Source organism: Oryctolagus cuniculus, chromosome 6 (assembly GCF_051225735.1).
Source record: "Oryctolagus cuniculus isolate XC-2025 breed Fujian yellow rabbit chromosome 6, ASM5122573v1, whole genome shotgun sequence".
NCBI lineage: Eukaryota > Metazoa > Chordata > Mammalia > Lagomorpha > Leporidae > Oryctolagus > Oryctolagus cuniculus.
In genome coordinates, this window is record NC_142872.1 from 167,348,375 (window position 1) to 167,371,400 (window position 23,026).

The following is a 23,026-nucleotide window of genomic DNA, read 5'->3' on the forward strand; positions in this document are numbered from 1 at the left end:
TGTGTGCGCGCGTGTCTCTTCTCCACGGAACTCAGCAGGCGGCGGCGGCGGCCTTGGTGCCATGGCCGGCAGCTCCCCTGGGGCTCCGCAGCCACGGAGCACAGGCCCTCTGTGTGCACCTGGGACAGGCAAGCCTCAGCTCCAGGCAGGGCTGGGAACGGGGCGGGGCCCCCCCATGAAGCAGACCAGGCCCGGATGCCGGGCGGGCGTCAGGAAGGGGCCCAACCACCCCGACCTGCTCGGGGCTGGGGGCCCTGACCGCAGAGGCCGGGAGAACCCCGTGCCGGCCTGGGAGTGGGCGGCGGCCACCTGGGTGAGGCAGGCCCGCCACAGCCGGACGCCCGGGCTGCTTCAGGCGCTTGGGCCACCCCGGAGCTGGAATGAGGCCTTGTGGTCCCACTCAAGGCAGGTGACGGCGACGAGAGCCCCGTTCAAGTTGGCGAGTGACAGGCATGGGGGGGTGTCCAGGAGCAGGTGCCGCCGTGCCAGGACCAGCCCCAGCTGCCCTCCCCAGGCCCATCTCACCTCCACACGGGAGTGACCCCTCACTTCTTGCATCGTCACTGCCCTGCACTGGGGACAACAGGCCAGAGGCCCCACTGAGGAGAGAGGCGGGGAGCCGAGGCCACAGCAGGGCACGTGGGCAGGGCCGGGCTGCACCGAGGCTGGCAGTGGTCATGACCACAGCGCCCGACCCCGGGCAGCAGCTGCGGAGGAGCCGGCCTCCCAGGCCCAGCCGCCCCGCGGGCAGTTGGCTCCAAGGAAGCACCCGAGAACCCAGCCCTGGTTAGGGGGAGTCCTGGAAGCAGATGGCACGGCCCATCACCTGCCTGCCCAGTCCACGCGACGCCGGCCGAGACCCCCACCCAGGTGTTTGTCAGGTGCAGAGCGGCACCAGGGCCCGAGGGGGGTGGGCGGGCCCTGGTCTGTCCTGTGCCGCTGGACCTCCAGGAGCACCTGTGGCCACTCTGCTGCCTCTGGGGGGCTGTGGCCTCCGGGCCTGGGCCGGGTGCCGCAGGGCGGGTACAGTTTGTGAGCTCAGGCCTCTCAGTGGTCGGTGCAGCTAAGGCCGTGGCGGCGAGGGGTGAGGAGGTGGGGCTGGCGCAGGCTGAGGCCCCGGGGAGGGGGGTCTTCTTGAGAGCGCGCCCCTCACTGGAGTGCATGTCCAGCCCAGGTTCTCTCTGTTCAGGGGTCACCATGACGATGGCTTCTCCACGCCCACAGCAGACGCCGGCCGCCGGGGCCACCCAAGCCTGAACCATCGCCTCCAAGGGGGGAGCCGACACAGACCCCAGAGGCTGCTCTGGGGCGTCCTAGGGTAACAGAGGAGACCAACACAGCACGGCCCCCAGGAGGGGTCATGAGCAGGGGGACAGCCCCTCGGCCCTCCCCACACCTCGCCCTCCTGCTGCCCACCTGCCCCCATGGGACACACGCAGTGCTGGGGACGGCGGCTGCCCCAGGATGAGGAGCCACAGGCATGCCGTCCGCGCCCCCACCTCTGCCTGCACCGTCCCCGACAGGAATGGGGGAGCCTGCTGCAGCTCACGGCTGGACACCGAACAGGGCCCAACAGGCTCTGCGGGGGAAGATTTGAGGACCATGGCAGGCAGGTGCCCGGAGCCCACGGACACCACCCTGCCTGGCTGCAGCAGGGGCGGGGCCCAGGGGCGCCCACCCTGGGTTGGGGAAGCTGCACTCCGCGGCCTAGCCATCCCTCCAGACCCCCGCCTCGCCTGTCCCCGGATTCCAGCCCTGCAGGCGCCCCCAAGAGGCAAAGTCCAACCAGCTCACAGGACAGGGGGCCACGGACACCCCAGCTCCTTAGACCTGCCAGGGAGACAGAGGCCAGTTCCTGCCCCACACTGCCGGGGACAGCAGGGTCGCGGCCAGCTCGGCCAGCGAGAGGCAGGAGCAGAGGCCCATGTCAGACAGGAGCCCAGCCAGTCCCAGCAAAATCGTTTATTCCCGGCCACAACACGGCCGTGAGGGCTGCAGAGTGCATGGGACAAACCATCGCAGGGGACCTGGGAGGGTGGCTGGGGCACGGCCGCCGCCCCCGCAGCCCACAAACGCCGCCCAGGCCGCATCCCCTCCCCTGCGCCCCACTGTCCGCGCAGTCTCGGCAGTCCCGGCGCGGCCAGCGCCCTGTGTCGGGAGGCGGGGCACGGGGGAGCCGCCGCACGCTGCTCCCAGTCCCCGTGGCACACACGGCGACGCTGCGGTGACGACCCCGCGGCCTCGGCGGCCAGGGCGCCATCCAAGTTCTCGCGGAAGGAGCTTCTCACGCACCCCGCCCTCCCGTCACGGTCACCCGGGGCGGGGCCAGGCCCAGCTCCCAGGCCAACGTGGCCAGGGGGTCACATGTCCTCCCGCAACATGCCCACAGCTGACTCAGTGGGAGCCGGGGACCGTGGTCCTGGGGGCTGAACAGTGCACGCTGAGCGCGTATGACCCAGCCTGGCCCGGCCACGCCAGGCCCACGTGGCCACAGGAAGGGTGAGAGCGAGGGCCGGCAGCAGGGCGCGCTCCAGTGCAGCTGTCTCGGCGCCACGGCTCGTACGGGGACATTAGCCAGGACCCCGCCCAGCCCTTGGCACCTGCCCTGGGAGTGGCCGCCAGTGTCCCAGGCCCTCCCAGACAGCCTGCCTGGGGGTGCGAGGGCCACACCACGGGTCCAAGAGCTCTCCTCCAGCACAGAACTCCCGTCCGCAGCACGAGGCCCGGGGGCTCCTGCCAGGCCCGCCTCAGGCACCACGCGTGGCCACGCGATGTGACGCGTGCTGCCGGGGACGCTGGCCGGCCGCCCTGAGCGACAGGGACCGAGTGCTAGGGCGCCCTGACCTCAGTCCTCCTGGGCAGCGGGCGGCGGCGAGCGGGCGCTGGGGCGCTCCTGCAGGGCCTCCACCTTGACCGCGGCTCTGGGCGCGCCGGGGCACCGCCGCAGCTGCCGCTGCCTCCGGAAGGCCGAGTGCAGCGCGCACAGCTGCCCCAGCTCCTGCGCCGTGAAGCAGGGCTGGCCCTCGGCGAAGCCCAGCAGCGCGGCGAAGGCCAGGGCCGCGCGCTCCCAGGCCGCCTCGTCGTCGCCCACTCGCTCTGCGTTCTCCGCGCCCGCAGGGATGCGCGCCTCCACCGCCTCCCTCTCGGCCGTGCCCCACTCCTGGGCCTCCCTCCCCTGCAGTGGGCCGTCGGGGCAGGCCGGGCCGGCTCTCACGAGCTCCAGGATGTGCGCCAAAGTCTTGTGCGGCCTGGCCGCGCAGAAGTGCCGGTCCGCCCCCTCCCGCTCGGGCTCGGCCTCCGTCTCCACCTCCCCCTCCGGCTCTGCCTCCTCTTCCTCCTCCTCCTCCTCGGAAGAGCCTTCGGCAAAGGCCACGGCGGGCCACAGCTTCCTCCAGGCGCGCCGGAACACCTGGCCCGGCACGGCGTTCCAGGCGCAGACCACGTGGCCCATGGCATCGCCCGCGCCGGGCCCAGGGCGCGCGGGGGCGCGCAGGCAGCGCTCCAGGAAGTCCCTGCGGATGCCCAGCTCCATGGGCTGCAGCAGCGCGGCCGTGCCGGGCGGCAGGAAGACGGTGAAGATGTTGTCGGACACCAGCTGGGGTTCCTGCGGGGGGGCCCGGGAGCTGTCCAGCAGGAGGACGGCCTTGCTGTCGGCCGGCAGGCCCGAGGCCCTGAAGTGTTCCCTCACGGCCGGCGCGAAGATGTGATGGAACCAGTCCGCCCAGGCGCTGCTGTGGGCCCTGTAGGCCAGCGGCAGCTGCTGGACGCCCCGGCGGGCCCTGGCGCCGCCACACCTGCCAACGGCCAAGGGTTTGATCCGGTGCGAGCCCGTGGCGTTGGCGCACACGAGGACGCTCAGCCGGTCCCTGGCCTGCTTGGCCTCCGGGCCGGGGCTCGGCAGGCCGCGCCAGAAGAGGCCGGTCTCGTCGGCGCTGTACACCTGCTCGGGCGACAGCCCGTGCTCGGCCGCCAGGCTCCTGAAGAAGCCGCAGAACTGCTCGGCCGCGCGCCGGTCAGCCACCTGCTTCTCGCCAGACGCGTCCAGCTTCTTGATGCCGTGCCTGGCCTTGAAGCGCCAGAGCCAGCCCCCGGAGAACACGCAGGGCTCGCTGAGCCGCATCTGCCCGTACAGGTCCTTGGCCTTCTCGATGAGCATGGGGCCCGACACGGGCACGCCCTCGGCGCGCCGCGCCAGGAACCACTGGTAGAGCACGCGGTCCAGGTGCTCCAGCTTGGGCGTGTGCAGCGTGCGGCGATGCTCCAGCGCCTGGCTGGAGTCGGAGTTGGCCACGAAGCGCAGCAGCTGGGCCTTGTGGGCCTTGATGTCGTAGAGCGTGGACATGCCCACGTTGTACTCCTGCATCAGCGCCTTGCGGCTCTCGCCACGCTCCAGGCGCGAGCAGACGTCCATCTTCTCCCGCAGCGTCAGCACCACGCGCTTCCGCTTCCCGCCCCGGCCCTCGGCAGCAGCCTGCCTGGAGGCCATGGGGAGGGGCGCTGGCCGGGCCAGAGGCCGCCCCGGCCGGCCTGCTGCCTCCTTCCCTGCGCCCGGGGCCCCGGCTGCAGGGCGCTCAGGCCTTGGCCCTGGCGGTCCCGTGCGGCGCCGGCCCAGCCTGGGCTGCTGCGCGGGGCTGGACCCCCGGCATTCCCTGGCCAGGCTCCGGCGTCTCCGCGGTCCTCAGTGGCGGCTCACACCCTGCGCTCCGGCGGCTGCAAAAGCAGAAGAGAGAACATCACCGAGCGCCGGGCGGCTCCCGGGCTCACAGCTTCCTTCAGGCCCCGGCAGCCGCCCTGGAAATCAGAGCCAGGCCCAGGACGGCGCCGCGGGGCGAGGCTGGGGCCCGGCCTTTCCTGGGGGAAACTCCTGGAGCTGGGAGCCAGGCAAGGCAGGCCCAGAAGCCCAGTCGCCCCCAGCCCGCCTGTCCCCAGCTGTCGGCCGCAGCTGCTCCCTGGGCTGCCCGCGCCGGCCCCCAGCTCCAATCCTCTCCAGTACAGGGGGCACAGCGGTGCAGGGAACTCCCTCAGCCTCCCGGGGTCTGGGCCGAAGCCCCTCCAAGCCCAGGGGGAGCCTCTCCTGAAGCCCCGTCAACAGGGAGGCCCCGACAAGCCAGGGAAGCTCCCAGGACCCGCGGGCCTTGGACTCCCGCCAAGGTTTCTCCACACCGGCCCCCGCCCTCTCGGCAGACAGCGTGCCCCCACCCCAACCCTGAACATGCTGGTGTCTGGGACCCCCCCCCAGGGCCCTCCCGGCTCCCCGGGCTCGCCCACCAACGCGGGCGCCCACACGCACACGCATACACACTGCTCCCGGGTCGCAGGGAAGGGCCTGGCCACAGCAGGGGCTCAGTAACTCGATGCTAACTTAGGGTGCCCACGAATAAACTCCTAACTCAGCCAGGACCGCGCCTCGGGCAGCAGGACCACGCCTCGGGCAGCAGGACCGCCTTCCGGGAGCGGCTGTGGATCCCGAAGTTTACCCCTAAGATAACCCAGGGCACGTGGCCAGGTAAACCCCAGCCCCACCCAGGTCTCCCCCTGAGGGCTCGCAGGGACGCGCCTTCCGGGACCCCACCCAGCTGGGCAGTGCCCCGGCACTAGGGACTGGCCGGCTGCACACGCCCCCTCCCCCATGGCCCCTCAACGCCCTCATGATGGAACCAAGTGGGGAACGGGGGGCGTGGCTTCCTGTCCCGAGTTCGGCTCTCCTGATGGTCGGGGAAGCTGACCTCACACCCCCGGGGGTCACGGAGCCCCGGCCCCAGCACAGGCAGGGCCCCCAGCTCCACAGCCCGCTCCCTCCCCTCACCCATGCAGGGCTTCCCTCTGGTTCCCGCCGACACCAGGCATCGGCTCACCGCGCCGGGGGCTCCAGGCCGCCCCAGGACCCCGCGGGCAGCACCAGCAAGCCCCCGGGTGCACATCTGGACACGGGTGCACCACGGGGCGCCGTGGGCCGTGGGGCCGGGGGGCGACCCAATGGAGGGGCCCGGGTCGCGGAGGAGGCCGGCTTTGAAGGCGTCTCCGTCCCAGGGGCCGTGTTTGGGGGGCACAAACTCGGCCTGGGGCGTGGGCAAAACCCGACAAGGACCACGCAGGTCAAGCCTCGCTCCCACTCCTGGGGGGCCGGGGCGGGCGCGGACCAAGCCTCCCCGAGCCGGCGCCGTCAAGGCCCGGCGCGGCGGCGTGGGGCTGACCTCGAGCTTGGGCAGCCCCAGCGAAGGGCTTCGGGTGCACAAACCCAGGCCCGGGGTGCGGCCAGCCACGGCGGACAGGGGCCGGGGCTGCGGACCCGGCCGCGGCGGGAGGCGGGGGGCGCGGCCGCCGCGAGGGGGCGCTGCTCGGCCCGGCCCGGCCCGCGCCCCGCAAACCCCGAGAGCCGCTGCCCGCCCGCCCGCCCGCCCACGCGCGCCTCGGGCAGGACCCCACTCACCCGCCGGACCCCCAGCCGCCACGGGCCGGAAGTGCCCGCCGCTGCGCTCTCCGCGCGTCGCCGCCTCCCCCGAGCCCCTTCCGGGACGCTCTGGGCGGCTGGAGGACCGCGCCTCGGTGGCGGCCCGGCGGGCGGGTGGCGCGGGCCGGGGCGTTCGGGGCGCGGGGCGCTCCGGGGTCTCCCGCCGCCGTGCCGGGCGCCCGCGCCTGACGCGTTCGAGGGGCGGCCCCAGGCCTCAGCCCGCGCCCGGCCGCCCGCAACCCGGACCTTGCCCGTGACGAAACGGCCTCTCCGGGAAGCGGGCAGAGCCTGGCCTGGAGGGGGTCGCGCCCCTGAGACCCTCGCCCGCGCCACCCGGCCTCCGAGCGGCTGCGATGCGGCCACTCCGCGGTCGCGCCCCTGGGGTCCCCCCGGGTCCCCAGCACCCCGCGGTCGCGCCCCTGGGGTCCCCCCGGGTCCCCAGCACCCCGCGGTCGCGCCCCTGGGGTCCCCCCGGGTCCCCAGCACCCCGCGGTCGCGCCCCTGGGGTCCCCCCGGGTCCCCAGCACCCCGCGGTCGCGCCCCTGGGGTCCCCCCGGGTCCCCCGCACCCCGGCCTGCTCTCTTCCCAATAAACACCTGGCGGGGAGACACTGCAGTGGCCAGGGTCCCTGAGGCCGGCGGGGGAGATCTGGGGGGGGCTCTGATGAGGGCGGTGGCGGGGCGAGCCGGGCGCGCACACCGGGCAGCCTCGGGGAGCTGGGGGAGGCAGGGGGCCAGCGGGACCCCAGCCCTGCGGACCCCGGCGCTTTGGCTCTGACCTCTGACCTGTGCGGCGGGGACTGTGGGTGGGGTTCAGCCCTCCAGGCGTGGGATTTGCAGCAGGGGGCTCAGCTCCTTATCCCCGGTCTCCCCAGGACACCCCCCCACCCCGGCTCTCCTCCTTCCTGCCGGCCCTGGCTGGCTCCAGGCTGCCCAGCCTCTCCCCGGGAGACCGCCAGGATCTTGGCTTTGGGTCCCAAGTCTCCCAAGATGCCGGCCTCCGGTCAGGACCTCCCCCAGTCCAGCTCTGTCCCCCACCCAGCGTCTCTGCAGAGTGGAGCAGGCACCCCCACCCCAGCGCCCCCACGGGGAGCCCCCGCTGGCCGTGCCCGCCCCAGCGCCCCCACGGGGAGCCCCCGCTGGCTGTGCCCGCCCCAGCACCCTGCACTTGCTCTCGGCCTCGACTCCCTAGCTGCACGCTGCCATCAGCCAGGGGCGCTGGGTGGCTCTGCCCGCATCCCGCGCGGTTCAAGCGGCTGGTCGGGATGCGAGTTCAAGTCCCAGCGCTGCCCATGATGCCAGATTCCTATTTATTTATCTATTTACTCATTCATTCATTCATTTTCGCTCCCCGGAGAGGTAAGCCCCCACCGCCCGTGTCCCTGCGTGGGCCTGGGCTGCCGCCTCTGGACGAGGAACGGCCCACGCCTCCCAGGTTTGTGGTCAGGGAGGCTTGGAACTTGGAACTCGGGGTCCCAGGCTTGGAACCAGGTCCCCCCCACTAAGGGGCACGGGCGCCCTGGGACTGGGTCCACCCTGGCGTGGAGGGGCTCAGAAAGGAAGGGGAGGAAGCGCCGGTGTCTCCCGGGCCTGGCACTGGGGCCCCCTTCCACGGCCAGGCCTGAGCCACCCAGCAGCCGGCCTCCCAGGGCACCCACAGCCAGAGCCGCCTTCAGTCGGGGCCCATCCCCCGCCCCAGGCGCAGCCTGGGTCCACTAGGCTGGCCGCAGGCCACACCGGAGCTGGCCTCGCACTTCCTCTTCCGATCCCATGGCTGTCCCCACACGCCTGCTGTCCCCTCACTCAGGCTCCAGGAGGGCAACTCCTGCTGAGTTCCTCATCACCAGGCGGGGCCTTGGCTCCCGGCAGGCTCCGGGCACGGCCTAGCCAGGGCTGTGCGGCCGACAGGGGTCTCCCAGGCTCGCTGACCTCCCTCCAGGAAGGAAGAGTGGGCGCAAGCAGGGCTGTGGGGAGGCAGGGGTGGCCCTGAGAGGCACTGGAGGCAGAGGGGCTGGCAGTGGGGCTGGGGCTGTTCCGGTGGGGAGAGGGTTGGGGCAGGCCCACCCGTGGCCCCCTCGTGAGAACTGGGTGGAAGACCCTCCAGAGGGAAGCAGAGACTCCCAGGGGTCCCAGGAAGGGGGGCCGGGGCATTGCACGCAGCCAGCAGAAGTCTGGGACAGAAGCAGGCTGGGAGGGGCTCCGGCCACCTGTGATTACACGCACATGTATGCACACTCACCCAGCATCCCGTTGGCCTCACGAGACACACACGTATGTACACCCATGCACACATACAGTTCATACACAGCTTGCAAGACATGGCCGAAACTTCCAAGACCCAAGGAGCCCGGCCTCCCAGCCCCCTGGCCCCCTCGTTCAAGCACTCGTGGCCCCCAGGCCCCCTTGTCAGAGCCCTCACGGCCCCCCGGACCCTGGCCCCCAGGCCCCCTCATCGGAGCCCTCGGGGCTGTGCTGTGGGCCTGCAGCTGATTCCCCTGTCTCCAAAGATTCTCGATGGTGTCAGCTGGTCTTTGCAATTAACATGCCATCTTTGGCTTTTTTTTTTTTTAGTGATTTGCTTATTTTACTTGAAAGGCAGTTACAGAGAGAGGGAGAGACAGAGAGAGAGCTCTTCCATCCACCGGTTCACTCCCCAGATGGCCACAAATGGCCACAATGGCCATAGCTCCATCTGGGTCTCCCACGTGGGTACAGGGACCCAAGCACTAGGCCATCTTCCTCTGCTTTCCCAGGGCACAGCAGGGAACCGCACTGGAAGTGGAGCAGCCGGGTCTCGGACTGCCACTCAGGGGATGCTGGCATCAGGTGGCCGGTTAAGCTGCTGTACCATAGAGCCAGCCCCAGCCATTTTTATTTTTCAGAAAAGGTTGGGGCTGGTGCTGTGGCATAGCGGGTAAAGCCACCGCCTGCAGCACCGCCATCCTATATGGGTGCTGGTTTGAGTCCCAGCTGCACTCCTGATTCTGCTCCCTGCTGTGGCCTGGGAGAGCAGCAGAAGATGACCAAGTCCTCAGGCCGCTGCACCCACGTGGGAGACCGGAAGAAGCTCCTGGCTTCTGGCTTTGGATCTGCGAAGTTCCAGCCATTGGGGTCATCTGGGGAGTGAACCAGCGGATGAAAAACCTTTCTCTCTGTCTCTCTCTCTCTCTGTGTGTGTCTTTCTCTCTCTCTGTCTCTCTCTGCCTCTGCCTCTCTGTACCTCTGCTTTTCAAATAAATAAATAAATCTTAAAAAAAAAAAAAAAGCTAAGACACTGCCTGGGACGCCTGCGTTCTGGTCCCACCTCTCCGGCTTCGCTGGAGGCAGCGGCGATGGCCCAAGTGCTTGGGTCCCTGCCACCCACAGGGAGACCCAGGTGGACCCAGGTGGAGTTTCTGGGTCCTGGCTCTGGGCCGGCCCAGCCCTGGCCGTTGTAGGCATCTGGGGAGTGAATCAGCGGGTAGCAGATCTCTGCCTCTCTGCCTGTCAAATAAGTGTGTAAGAATTAACCCTGTGTGCACTGAGACCCAGGAGTGTCCCACATTCCATGCAGAGGGCTGGCGGCCCCACAGGGGTCAGCGCACTGCCCGGCCAGCCTGTGAACAGGCGGGCGCTCAGGGAACCCGACTGGTTTGGGCTGTGGCGTTGGGAGGGTGGGTGGAGGGCTGAGAGAACAGGAAAAGCAGGAGTTCTGGGAGGGGAGCTGCAGAGAGGGGAACAGTCACAGCCTTGCCACACCCCGCCCCGGCAAGGTCGTGCCCCAGAGAGCGGGACCTCAGGGGACCCAGGCTGGGTGCAGTGCCCACAGCAGCCCTTATGGAGGCAGGGGCCACCCCGGGACTAAGGCAGGGCTCCGGGGCGGGACCAGGGTCAGAGTCGAAACTGACCATAGTTGGGGCCCAGGTTAGAGGTCAACTGGTGCCCAGGGGTGGGGCCCAGTCACCTTGGACACTGGAACCCTGCTCATCAGGCAGTCCTGGCCCGGAGGCTACCCCCCAGCACCACCGGCGGACAGCGTGCACGGGGCTGCCCTGGGGGCCGTGGGCTGCTGGGCCGTCCCTGGCCTGTACCCCCTGGGTGCAGCAGGGACAACCCAAATGTCAGGGTGGGGACAGATCGGTCACGTCTGGGAACCAGGTCTGCAAACACACACACAACTACAAATATTTGAGGAATGAGTGTCCCAGGCGGGTGCTGGGTGCTGGGTGCCTTGACGCCAAGGCCGATAAGAACGGTCCCCGGCCAGGGGCAGTGGGAGTCTCCAGGCGGGGCTGGCCGAGGGGGTGCCGAGACCGGCAGGCAGCCACACACACCCAGAAGTCACCAGCTCCCCGGCCAGTGTGTGAGGCACTCCCAGGACCACAGGCTGGCGGGGGCACTGAGCAAGGGCAGCCCCGGGGTGGGGGCCACACGCCTTGGTGACCCTGGGCAAGTCCCTGCCCCTGTGTGCGCCCGGCTCCCACAGGCACAGGAGACACTTCCCAAGTACAAGAGCCCGGCCGGGGGCTGCTGGGGTCCCACAGGGAGACTGGACGGCTCCAGGGCTGAGACCCCCGAGGTGGGGGAGGGGAGCCTGCCTCACACGGCCCCTCCCCTCGCTTGATTCCAGGTGGGAGGGCAGCCCCGCTGACATCTGCCGCTCCCAGCAGGTCCCCAGGGCCTGGCAGGATGGGACAACCAGGAAGGAGTGGGGAGGGGTGGGGCACGGGGCGCCCGCTCAGTGGTGGGGCCTGCTACCACCCGGCCCTGACCACTCGGCAGGCCGGCAGTGGCGTGGCCGTAGCCATAGCTTTTACCCATCAGCATGCAGCTGGAGTGATGCCATGCCCAGGGGGACACACGGGCCAGCAGGAACGGCGGGGCGAGGCTGAGAGGGACCCCAGGGACCGCAAATGGCCCCGGCGCCCATGGCCGCAGGAAGCCACTGGCCCCAAGGGGGGAAGGAGGGAGGCTGGCCAGAGGCTGCCGGAGCAGACCCGGGCAGCCTGGGTGCTGGCAAGGGAGATGAGTGGATCCCGGCCTGCCCCTCCTCCAGTCTCCCCGGACCCAGAGCTGGGTGGGGGCGGGCCTGGGGTGAGCAGAGCACAGCCAGCATGGCCCGGCTGCCCCCGCCGCTGCCTCTCAACCTGCAGGGTCCGCCTGACTCCGCTGCAGCTGTGGGGGCTGCACAGGTCTGCAGGCAAAGGGCTGAGTGCAGGCCCCGCCCACCAACGCCCCCAAAGGCCCCAGCACAGTCCCTCCCGATGGCACCTGCTCCCCGGGCAGCTCGGGCTTCCAATCCTCCCGGGGACCAATGTCTGTCCCCCTGGAGACTGGGCCCCACCCGGGGAGCAGCTGAGCCTGAGAGGCGGTGGTCCCAGCCTGGCCTGGCCTTGGCCTTGGGATGGGGTGGACCAAGGAGCCCAGAAGACTTCCCAGCCTGGTCCTGGGGCCTGAGCCTGGGAGCCAGGCCCCGCCCTGGAGGCGCTGCCCTCTAGGGGCAGGAAGAAGGACAAAGGGAATGGGAGGTGCGCTGGCCGGGCCCTGGGTGGGATCTGCCCAGCCCTGGGCCCTCACTGGCTGCAGGGCACCTGGCGCTGAAGCCATATAAAGGCGCCCTGAGGCCGGCTCCCCCACTGGCCCCGCTGACCATGAAGGTGCTCCTCCTTCTCCTGCTGGCCACCAGCCTGGCCCTGCAGCCAGGTGAGGTCTCCACCAGGCGGGGACTCGGGGGACAGAGAGGCGGGGGGAGGGGGAGGACGGAGGGGCTCCGGCCCCAGCTGGGGTCCCGCAGGGGCGGGAACAGCAGGGGCCACCGTCCTCACCACCAGGGGGCAGCCAGGGGGCAGCCTGAGAAAAGCAGGCGACAAAGCTGCAGGAAGTCCCCGGAGGGAGGTTGGGAGGCCACGAGGGGAGGGTGCTGCGGGGTCCCCAGGGGGCTCCCCTGGTTTAGCTGTGGCCTCTGCTCCCTGCAGCTGGGCCGCGACGCCCAGGCCCAGGGCCCGGTGGGTAAGTCACTAGCTGACCCTCCGGAAAGTGGGGGATCACACAGCAGCCCCCTGAGGCCGTGGAGGGGGAGTCTGGGGGCCCTGAGCAGGTTTCAGGGGTGAGCAACGCGGACCCCAGTGTTGAGGGAGGAGACTCTGTTGCCGTGAACAACCTGGCAGTCAGGGGCCACCCCACCTCAGGGACAGAGCAAAGCTGCCTGGAGCCCAAGCCTGGTCCCACGCGATCGGAGGCCTGGGGGCCCGTGTGGATGGCACTGGGGGATGGGAGGGTGGGGCTCGATGCAGTGTGTGGAGAAGCCAGGAGAGCAGCGCCCATCGTCCACCCCGTCCCCGTGTCCACCTGGGCCTCTGCTCCGGGGGTCAGGCAGACCCAGCTCTGGGCTCCTGGTCTTTCCCTCGCTTCCGCCAGGACGTCTCAGCAAAGCTTCAGAACCTTAAGCGGTGGGCTGGGGCGTGCACGGCGCCGGAGCTGTGCAGAGGAGCCCCCCCCCACCCGGGGAAGTGGTGGCCAGGCCCCAGGGGCTCGCATCTCCCCAGGGAGGCCAGTGGGCGGGCAGGGGGTCTGTGGCTGAGCCCCGCCCCGTCCCGCACAGGCGCCGCCCTGCAGTGCTACTCCTGCGAGGCGCAGGTGAGCAACCAGGACTGCCAGACGGTGGAGAACTGCACCCAGGCGCAGACCCAGTGCTGGACCGCGCGCATCCGTGAGTGCCCCGCTGCCCCCGCGTCCCCCCACGCCCCTGGCAGGGGCCAGAGCGACCCCGGCTCTGGCGCTGGTGGCCTCAGCCCTCCCGCCCACGCAGCCTCGTTCCGCTGCCCCGGCCAGCCCGCAGGGCAGCCCGGCCCCTGCCCTCCTGCTGCCCGAGGCCGAGGGTCCAGGGTGGCCGTGGGCTCCAGCTGGAGTGTGGCCCGCAGGTGCTGTGGGGATCCTGAGGCTGATCAGCAAGGGCTGCACCTCCCACTGCGTGGACGACGCCGAGAACTACTACGTGGGCAGGAAGAACGTCACCTGCTGTTCCACAGACCTGTGCAACGCCAGCGGGGCCCACGGCCTGCGGCCGGCCACCGCCCTGGGGCTGCTGGCCACACTCGGCAGCCTGCTGCTCGCGGGGTCCAGCCAGCTCTAGCCTGCGGGAAGGCCCAGGACCCTGAGCTGCCACACACCTGCCCCAGCCCAGGACCCTCCTGCCCCTGAAGGCCCAGGGACCCAGGCCCGGTTCCCAACATGGGTCTGCCCGTGCCCCCTGCCTCTCGGCCCTCTGTGGCTCCTTCTAGGAGTCCTGCCCGCTGGGCAGCCTGGGCTGTGGGCCCGCAGAGGGCTCTTCCCACGCCCGCCCCCGGCAGCCCCGTAACCCCTCACTCAAGTACCTCTTCCTCCAGGAAGCCTTCCCTGCCCACCCCACCCTGAGCTGAGGCAGGAGGGCCCAGCCAAGGCTGAGATGAGATGGACTGGGAGGGTCAGGAGACTGGGGAGTCATGGGAAGGCCGCCCAGCACACAGTAGGCCCTCAATAAACAGCTGTGGGTACAGAGGAGACCCCTGTGCTTACACGCCCCCAGCGGGGTCCCAGCTGGATTTGGAGGGTCTGCCCTGGCCACGCGGCGGGAGGGGTTGTTGCCGGCCACGTGGTCGCAACGAGGTTACACGGGGGACACAGGCGCTGGTCAGGCCTCGCTGCCCTTCCTTGGCAGCCCCCACTCCCCTTGTGCCCCCGGGCTCCCTCGCGGGGATGTTCTGGGCCCCACCCGTCCTCCCTTTGGGCTTCCTGGGAAAGCTGCCTGGGCCGGGCGGGGTGGCTTCAGGGGCTCCGAGGCTCGGGAGGGAAGGGGCCACGGCTCACAGACAACGCTCAGCCAGGCTAGAAGCCACACCTGGGAGCAGCGGTCATGCCGAGGGTGAGCCTGGCCTGAGGCCCCAGCGATTTTAGATATTGACTTGGAAGGCAGCCACACACACACACACACACACACACACACACACGTCTTCTATCTGCTGGTCCCACGCCCCAATGGCTGCACCAGGCAGACACCAGGAGCCTGGAACTCCATCCGGGTCTCCCATGCAGGTGCAGGGGCCCGAGGACCTGGGCCATCTTCCGCTGCTGCTTTCCTGTGGGCATTATTAGCAGGAAGCTAGATCGGAAGTGGAGCAGCTGGGACTCGAACCGGCTTCCTTACAGGATGCTGGCATTGCAGGTGGCGGCTTCACCCATAAGCCACAACGTCGGCCCCGGCCCCAGTGAACTTGACCCTGCCTGTGACCTCAGGAGGGAGGCCGAGCTGCACACCAGCTCCGAATGACCCTGAGCGCCGGCTGCTCCTCCAGCGCCGGCCCCGCCTGCCCACGTCCACCTGCTCCAGGACCCCAGCACACTCAGCACGCGGGCCTGGCTTGCCTGGGGCACGCTCACAGCGGCCCTGGGGCGGGGGCGCTCACACCGTGCTGGGGCAACACTGCGGCTCCCAAAGCTGCCCTGGTGAGTCCTGGGTGTGGCCGCAGCTGCCCTGCCCTGCCCTGTCCACTCAGCGCACGCCTGTCCAGCACCTGCTAGGCTCCAGGGGCTGTTCTGGCACAGTAGGCGTGGCCGGGTCACAGCGCGCACAGGACCGTGGAGTCAGAGGAAGAGAACAGAAACCCGAGCTCACAGCCTCAGTGCAGAGAGCCGGGGAAGAAGAGAGGGCGACAGAGACCACCCAGCCCGCCAGGGAAGCCCGAGTGACGGCGGCAACTCAGAGCCCGCCCCAGGGGAGAGGGTCCCTTCTCCTCGGGCTGCTTTCCTGCCAGGCCCTGCAGGATGGGATGCACAGGGCAGATCCCTGTCCCCCCGCTCACACCTGCTGCGGACAGGAACCTGGGAGAGCTGGCAGAACCGAGCTCAAAGCCGAGGCCGCTCTGCCCCAGACACATCCTGCTTTCTCTGCATCACACGCATTTTTGTCACGACCCTTCCGAAGCCCTCATACGCACGGTTTGCACCCAAATACACTCTTCTTAGAATTCCACGTCCCACTAAACCTAGAAGGCCCAGCACCGGCGGCGCCCGCGTCTGGACCCGGGTACGGTTTGCCGTCTTTGCTCAGGTGGCACCTGGAGCTCACGGCACCGCCGCTGTGACCCTCACCCGTTCCACGCGCGGATCCGAAGAGCAGTGAAGGAATTTGCCCAGGGTCTTGCCGCGGGGGTAGGGGCTGCGGAGCCCCAGCCAGGCGGACACAGGCTCCGGGGTCTCCCCTGCAGACCCGGACACCCCGAACCTTCCCCGGCCCCACGCCCAAGCCCCCCCTGCGCATTCTGCCGCCACACCTCTGTGTCCCCTCCAGGGCGGCTGCCTGGACTGTTCCCAGTTGGCCACCCCCAGAGGCCCCTGCCCAGGGCCAGCCAGAGCGGTGAGGGGCCCTGTTCTGGTGGGCGGAGGGTGCAGGGGGCTGGCGGTTGGAGGGGAACGGGTTTGCCTCTTTCCTCCACTATGCCCCCAGGGCCCTTCTCCCACCCTGCCCCACCCCTCCCTGGCTTCCCTCTTCCTCCCCCCTGCCTCCTCCCTCCCCCAGCCAAGCCCGGGAGCCCAGGTGCTTCGGAAGGAGTGGACAGGCAGGAAGGAGCCCGGCCACACACGGGCCCACGGGGCGCCACCCATTTACTCGCTCCTGGGAAGGGACCGCCCTGTGCCCGGGCTGCGCACCTGACCCGCTGCCCGAGGCTCATCACGTGCCCGGGAGCGGGGCACACAGCCTGCCTCCCGCAGAGCCCGTGTGGCCCCGGGCAAGGGCGCCCGTCCCCAGTCCTGCCCCGGGCAGAGACCCCTGGAGCAGGCGCATCGGCGAGCAGCGATCGCCAAGGTGTTCGCCGCCGGAGCCGGGGGCGCGCCCGGGACGGGGCGGGAGCCCAGGGGAGGCTCCTGCGGCGAGAGCGCGGGTCGCCAGGCTGGCTCGTGCGCGGTCTGTGCCCTCGGCGTCTCGTAACGGAGGGTGCGGTCCCGGCACAGGGACCCCGGGCCCCTCCTCTGGGTCGAACGGCTTCTCCGGCTCAGGCTGCGGGCATCCGAGCGGACCCAGGCCGGGGGCGGGGGCGCGGGCGCGGGCTGCGCAGCGGGTCAGCCGAGCGGCCGCCGGCTCCTCCCGCTCCGTGCTGGCCGTCCTCCGGGGCCGTGGACTGTGTGGTCCGTGGGGGTGCGGGTGAGCATCGGGAGGCGCCAGTCACGGTGGCAGCCTGGGGCGCGCCGCTCCGGGCCGAGCGTGCGGGGCCGGCCTGCAGTCCCGGGTCCCTGGCGCCCGCCGCGGCCGCGAGATGCCGCTGCTGCGCTCCGGAAAAGCGAAAGCGGCGAGGGGCGAGGGCGGCGGGCCGGACCACGCAGCGCCTGGGGCGGGGGTGTCCGGGAGCCCTGGGCGGGGCCGCGGCCCGCGGCGCCGGCGCGCTTCCCCTACGCCGGCCGCGCGCGGTGGTTGGCTCCGGACGCGCCGCGCGTCGCTCCCGGCTCCCAGGCGTGCGGGCCGCCAGCCGAGCGGGAGCGGGGTCCTCGCGCGTCTACGCCGCCGCAATGCTGGGGCTGCTGGCGGGGGCGCTGGGGGCGCTCGCCTTCTTCGCGCTGCTGGACGGCTGGTACCTGGTGCGCGTGCCGCTAGCCGTGCTGCGCGCGCGCCTGCTGCTGCCGCGCGTCCGCGACCTGCTCGCCGAGCAGCGCTACGCGGGCCGCGTCCTGCCCTCCGACCTGGACCTGTTGCTGCACATGAACAACGCGCGCTACCTGCGCGAGGCCGACGTGGCGCGCGCCGTGCACCTGACCCGCTGCGGCGTGCTCGGGGCGCTGCGGGAGACGGGGGCGCACGCGGTGCTGGCCGCCTCGTGCGCGCGCTACCGCCGCTCGCTGCGCCTGTTCGAGCCCTTTGAGGTGCGCACCCGCCTGCTGGGCTGGGACGACCGCGCCTTCTACCTGGAGGCGCGCTTCGTCAGCCGGCGCGACGGCTTCGTGTGCGCGCTGCTGCGCTTCCGGCATCACGTGCTGGGGACCTCGCCGGAGCGCATCGTGCAGCACCTGTGCAAGCGCAGGGTGAGCGCCCCCCGGCCCCGGGGAGGGCCTGCCCTCACTGATCCCCTTCCTGGGGCGCCCCAGGGCCCCTGCATCCGCCCCTCCCAGCGGGGCGCCGCGTGCCCCCTCCTGAACCTGGCCCTCGGCTGCCGGCTGCCGTGGCACGGCTTCCTCTCGGCCCAGACCAGGCCTCTGTCCGGAAGTTCCGGGGTGCCCAGCCCCTCCTCTGCCACCCCTGGTTCTGAATGCCGGCCGGAGGGCCCCCCAGCTGGAGACCCTCCCTGCGCAAGCGACAGTCGGGCTGGTGGGGCCCCTGGGTTGGGGTTGGAGCCCTGAGCCCATGCAAGCTGCCCGCCTTTCCTGCCTGTCTCCTGCTGGGGAGAGGGGCCCGCCCCTGCCCGGGGCTCCCAGCCCTTCCCCAGGGCCCACTGCAGCCCGGCAGCCAGAGCCTGGGGACGGCCAGGGCCTGTGGTTGCCAGGGAGGCTCCTGAGCAGGTGCCTGGGGCCCCTGTGGGAGAAGCCAGTGCCCGCGGGCCCTGTCCCTGGTTACCCCGGGGCTGGGGGAGGGGGCACAGTCTGGCCTCAGGTCAGAGGCCGCAGAAGCCCCTCAGGGCCTGGGTCTTGCAGCCCCCCAGGAGGGGCGGCTACAGCACCCCCCTCGGCGCGCTCAGGTGCGGCCGTGGTTGGCCGTGGGCTGGTGGTGGGGTCCCCGTGAGTGGAGGGGCCTGGGATGGCATTTGTGAGGTGCAAGTGGCCCACCCTGCAGCGGGGGGAGGGGTGGCCCCAGGCAGGGATGTGGGTGTGGTTTGGGCAGGGGGAGCTGGGCCTGACGGTGGGCACGGGGCAGGCAGGCCAGGGCTCTCACTCTGAGCACCTGTTCCCCAGGGCTGTCCCTTGGGCCCTGCCCTGGGGTCCACTCCCATCACAGCGTGGTGGCTGCGTGTCCCAGGAGGAGGCGGCCAGTGCGGCCAAGCTGGGAGGGCTGGGGACAGAGCGGTCAGGCCCCGAGCTGGCTGCTGGCCGGGTCCGGGCCTCTTGGAGCAGGCAGGAGACAGACGCCCTCAGGATGCCGCTGTCCGGATCCTCCCCCGGGAGAGGCGCCCGTGTCCCCTCCGCCCCTGCCCCCGCCCCGCAGCCAGGGAGCCTGGCGTTCACGGCGCGGGCCGGAGCGTGGCCCTCTCCAGACTTCGTGAAGTCCTAGCTCAGAGGACCCAGGAGGCACCGGGCGCAGCCAGGATGGGTGTGGGCGGGTTCCTCCTGCACGGTCACTCTGGGCGGAGGCCCTGCCCACCCCTGCTGCTGCGGCCCCGGGCAGCCAGGCCATCCTCACCCTCCCGTCCCCTGCAGGTGGAGCCCCCTGAGCTGCCGGAAGACCTGCGGCACTGGATCACCTACAACGAGGCCAGCAGCCAGCTGCTCCGCGCCGAGGGTGGGCTCAGCGGCGTCACCAAGGACCAGTGACCCCGGCGCCCCTGCCCTGGGGGAGGGCCGGGCCGGGCTGGGCTCGCACCGAGCTGGAGCAGCCTCGAGGTCCACCCTGCCCCGGGGGCCCACTCGGCTCCCCAGTCCCTGACACCCCTCCGTGCTGGGCCCCGTCCTGGGCACCCCGACGCAGCTCTGTCCCCGGCGGGATGCACCGGGAGTCTGGGCCTCTGCGGGCCCAGGGTGGAGGCTGGCGCAGCAGCGGCCAGGTATCGGGGACAAGGCCGAGCTGCCGGGTGCCCAGGCCTGGACAGCAGCTCCCCGTGGCTCGGAGGAGGTCGCTGCCCGTGCCCCATCACCCCTGCCCTTGCCAGCCCAGGGCCCACAGAGCAGCTGGAAGCCTGGAGCTGCCTCCTTGCTGCCCCTCAGGGATCCCCCGTGGCCCCTGGAGCTCACTCACACCCCACCCCCGAGCTACCGTGCCTGCCTTGCGGCCGAGCCTTGGCTGCTGGCACTCAGAGCGCCAGATTAAAGGGTTGCACAGCACGCGTCCGGGGGAGCTCCGTCTCTGCGCCTCGAGGGGCGGCTGCCCGAAGCCTGTCAGCTCCCTTGGACTCATCCCTGTCCATGGGACACGGGGCTGGGCTTGTCCACGGTCCCCTGGCTGGCCTGTCCTCAACCCAGCCCTGCAGCCTGGGGCGCTGCCCACGGATGTCCCGCCCCGCCCACGAACACCCAGCTCTGCCCAGGTTTCTGGTTCCTTCCATGGGGTTCCTGGAACGGCCCATCCCATACTGGGTGTCAACCCCCAGGCTCCTGCAGCTGCAGGGTGGGGAGTAGCACAGAGGTCAGAGGTCAGCGTGTCTGGCAGGTGGTGGTGGGGCAGTGGCAGGTCCACATCTGCCTGCTCAGGGGAGCCCAGGAACCCCAATGACCTGGTGAGGGGCAGCCGGACACAGAAGGTGGTCTGGTGAGCGGGGTGGCCCTGGGGCTAGGAGCCCACCACAGGACACAGGGGGTCGAGGACAGCAGGGAGTGTGGGTGCTGGCCGGTGTCCAAGCTCAGTGGCCGGACGGAGGGGCCGTGGGTGAGTAGTAGAGCATGTGGGGCTGGACTCAGGATGCTGACGTCAGAGTGGGCACGTGGGACATGGGGGCATTCCCCCATGTGGCCCCGTGCTCCGCGTGGGCCTGGGTGGCTCAGCCCAGCTTGCTGGTGGGGTCCCCGTGTGCATGGCCGGGTGCGCCATCGTCCCCAGAGTGCAGGGCGTGTCCCCTGTTGCCCGGCTGGTGAGCAAATTGTGCTCACCCAGGAGGAGGCCATGGCGCTGGCCTCAGGGCTCCAGGTACACAGGGGGTGGGGGGCAGCAGGGAGTGACCTAGCCGAGGCCGGCCTGCACCTGCCCTGGTTGGGGGCTGCTCCCGAGGGACCCTTGTCACCAGCCTGGGCGCCCCCTCCAGGCTTCTGTCCATCACTCCCTCCCCAGCAGAGCTGCCAGCAGGACCCAGGGGTGTGCCTGGTGACCTGTGGGGGCTCGGGACCCATGGCCTGGCAGGCGCATCACAGACAGGTCCACCCTCCCCACAGTGGGGCAGAGCACAGGGGCCGGCCCAGCTGGGGGCCACGCCAGGTGTCCTAGCTCCTAAGGACCCTGGGGGTCACTGCTGCCTCTGTCCTCGGGCCCCATGACTGAGCCCTGGGGGACAGCCCTGGCCAGCTGCCCCCTGGGAGGGACGCAGGTTGGCTGGCACTGACCACGCCCTCACCTGGCCTCCCCAGCCATCCTGGGGGCAGCAGACAAGTGCACACCCCGGACGACCTGGACAGGGGCTGAGCCTCCACAGACCCTCGGCCCCGCCCTCCTCTCGCCACAGAGACGCCCAGCAGGCTGGGCTGGCAGAACCAGACTCCCAGCTGCCTTTGCACCTGGGGCTGGGGAAGAGGTCGGGAATGAGGCTTGGGGCGAGTTTGCAGGAAGGGCAGCCCAGGAGGTGTTTTTCCCCGCGAAGGCAAATGGGGCAGAAAGACCAGAACAAAGGTCAGGTGCCCAGAGCGAGCCAGGTCAACCCTGAAGGCCAGCCCTGGGGGACAGAGGTGTGGCCACCCTTGGCTCATTTATTTTCTTTTAAAATTTGTATCTATTTGAAAGGCAGGAGGGAGAGAGATGGAGGTCTCCCATCTGCTGGTTCTCTCCCCAAACGCCTGAAACAGGTGGGGCTGGGCCAGGCCGAGGCCAGCGGCCAGGAGCACTACCCAGGTCTCCCAGGTGGGTGGTGGGGACCAAGGACTTGAGCCAGCACCTGCTCCCTTCCAGGTTGCCTATGAGCAGGGATCTGGAATCAAGTGGAGGCAGGGCTCGAACCCAGGCACTCCGACAGGATGCCAGCAGCAGTGTCAACCCCTGTGCCCGGTGTCCAGTCCTCTGGCTTGTTTTCTGCAAGTGTGGTGGACGTGGGGCAGCGTGTGTCCTCAGTGTGCGTTCCTCCCTTGGGTCTCCTGAGGAGCTCATGGCCCGGGGCATGGGGAGCTGCAGGCGGTGCCAGCCGTCAGGAGAGGAGAGGCAGGAGGAGGGCAGCCCCCAGCGTGGCCAGGGCCCCCAGGCCCGGCCTGGCCACCCCCACTGAGTTGCACAGGTCGCGGAAGCAGCAGAAGACAGGGCGGGAAACCCCCATGCTGTCGGGGTCGGTGGCCAGGCAGGAGCTGGAGCAGGATCGGGTCACCATGGGGCTTCGGTCGAAGGGGTACTCTGCGGCGGCGGGGGGGGGGGTTGTCAGAGCGGGTACCCAGGACGGCACCGCCGGATCTGCCCGCCCGCCCCGCTGCACCTGACCTGCGTCCTTCCCGCCCCCAGCCCCGCCCCTGTCCCGCCTCTGAGATCTGGAAGGCGCCGTGCCCTCTCCCATCCAACCCACCCCGCCACAGGGACAGGTCGGTTGACGTGAACGCCGGCTCCCACTGAGCACGCAGTGCAAACCCCCAGCGCCAGGGCCCTAGGGTGGAGCCCTGCCTGGCCCCACATCCTCCAGGCTGGAGCAGGGCGGGCACAGCATCTGGGGGAGGTGGCTGCACCCGCGGGCCCAGCCTCACCCGATTCCACGGTCTCCAGCGTGGTCTTGCATGCCGTGTCCTCCTGCTTGCACAGGGTAATGTTTTTGCAGGAAGACATAGCCATGGGCCGCTCGCAGGAGTAGCACCGGAAGGCCTCACCTGGGCGAGGGGCGGGGGCCGAACCTCATCACCCGGCCAGAGGCCAGGAGCCCCCCAGCCACAAGCTCCCCAGCAGGCCTCCCCCAAGGAGCAGGCAAACAGAGCCCGAGGCAGGGTCCCTGGCCACTCACCGCAGCCCGCGCTCCAGGCTGCCACCAGCAGCAGCCGCACGGCCCAGGGAGAGGCCATGGCGGATGTTCCAGCGCCGCGAGAGGTTCCAGGAGAGGATTTATAGCCGGCCCTCGGGCACTGGCTCCTGGGCGGTGGCAGAGCCAGCCGTGAGTCAGCCGGTGACATAGACAGGACCATGGGCGGGAGCCGAGGGAGCCCAGCGGGACGGGCCTAGCCCTGCTCCGTGTGGGGCACCTCCAGCACCGGGGGCCACAGTCGTCCTGGGCTGCTCTGAGTGGGCTCAGACCACCCCTGAGGCCCCGCGCTGTGCTCTGGCTCTGCCTTCGGGTTCACTTAGGTCACGCGGCCCCAGTCTTGGGGACTCTCAGACCCAGGTACATGGCCCTGCTCAGCGCTCCCTCTGCCCACCTGCCTGGCCCTGGCGGGAGCCACACCAGACCCCAAGCCCCCATTCAGCCAGTCAGGGGCCAAGTTGAGGTTACCTGCACACCCAGGCTCCTCCCCCAGTTGTCCCTTGGATACCCACAGTAGGGACTGGAGGTGGGACCCTGGGCCAGCGTGGAGCAGGGTGAGTGCCTGGTGACACGGGTGTGGCGGCCGGGTCCCACTCTGGCGAGGACACGGAGCTGGTCTCCGCATTTCCAGCCCCTTCCCACCAACAGCCTTCCGACTAAGCCAGAGCCTGCTGTTTAAGCCCCTCCAACCTCTGACCAGCGCTGTGCACTGTCCCATGCCTGCGGCGGTGCCTGTGCTGCGCCTCTCAGTGGGCACACGGGCTGCTCTCCCCTCCCAGGCTCAGATCACGCTG

The 23,026-nt window shown here is 70.5% G+C and overlaps 4 protein-coding genes across 5 annotated transcripts; 2 read left to right on the forward strand and 2 right to left on the reverse strand.

Moving 5' to 3' along the window:
- Positions 1 to 1,947: 1,947 nt before the first annotated feature.
- On the reverse strand, positions 1,948 to 6,572 carry JRK (Jrk helix-turn-helix protein). 2 transcript variants are annotated; one of them, XM_051831005.3, is made up of 2 exons: positions 6,431 to 6,572; positions 1,948 to 4,710 (listed from the first exon to the last, which is right to left on the reverse strand). In XM_051831005.3, exon 2 carries the CDS (start codon positions 4,484 to 4,486, stop codon positions 2,846 to 2,848), a length of 1,641 nt encoding a protein of 546 aa, XP_051686965.3. In that variant the 5' UTR covers positions 4,487 to 4,710; positions 6,431 to 6,572; the 3' UTR covers positions 1,948 to 2,845. The 2 variants fall into 2 exon arrangements, with proteins under 2 accessions (XP_051686965.3, XP_051686966.3); XM_051831006.3 differs by lacking the exon at positions 6,431 to 6,572 and adding an exon at positions 5,856 to 6,415.
- Positions 6,573 to 11,975: 5,403 nt separating this feature from the next.
- On the forward strand, positions 11,976 to 13,963 carry PSCA (prostate stem cell antigen). Its single transcript, XM_002724466.6, has 3 exons — positions 11,976 to 12,132; positions 13,031 to 13,138; positions 13,350 to 13,963. Exons 1-3 carry the CDS (start codon positions 12,081 to 12,083, stop codon positions 13,559 to 13,561), a joined length of 372 nt encoding a protein of 123 aa, XP_002724512.3. The 5' UTR covers positions 11,976 to 12,080; the 3' UTR covers positions 13,562 to 13,963.
- A 2,351-nt stretch (positions 13,964 to 16,314) lies between these two features.
- Positions 16,315 to 19,425, forward strand: THEM6 (thioesterase superfamily member 6). Its single transcript, XM_051831007.3, has 2 exons — positions 16,315 to 17,478; positions 18,805 to 19,425. The coding sequence occupies exons 1-2, from the start codon at positions 16,969 to 16,971 to the stop codon at positions 18,916 to 18,918; spliced, it is 624 nt and encodes a 207-aa protein (XP_051686967.1). The 5' UTR covers positions 16,315 to 16,968; the 3' UTR covers positions 18,919 to 19,425.
- Positions 19,426 to 20,918: 1,493 nt separating this feature from the next.
- Positions 20,919 to 22,351, reverse strand: SLURP1 (secreted LY6/PLAUR domain containing 1). Its single transcript, XM_051831008.3, has 3 exons — positions 22,218 to 22,351; positions 21,967 to 22,086; positions 20,919 to 21,625 (listed from the first exon to the last, which is right to left on the reverse strand). The coding sequence occupies exons 1-3, from the start codon at positions 22,273 to 22,275 to the stop codon at positions 21,426 to 21,428; spliced, it is 378 nt and encodes a 125-aa protein (XP_051686968.1). The 5' UTR covers positions 22,276 to 22,351; the 3' UTR covers positions 20,919 to 21,425.
- Positions 22,352 to 23,026: the final 675 nt, after the last annotated feature.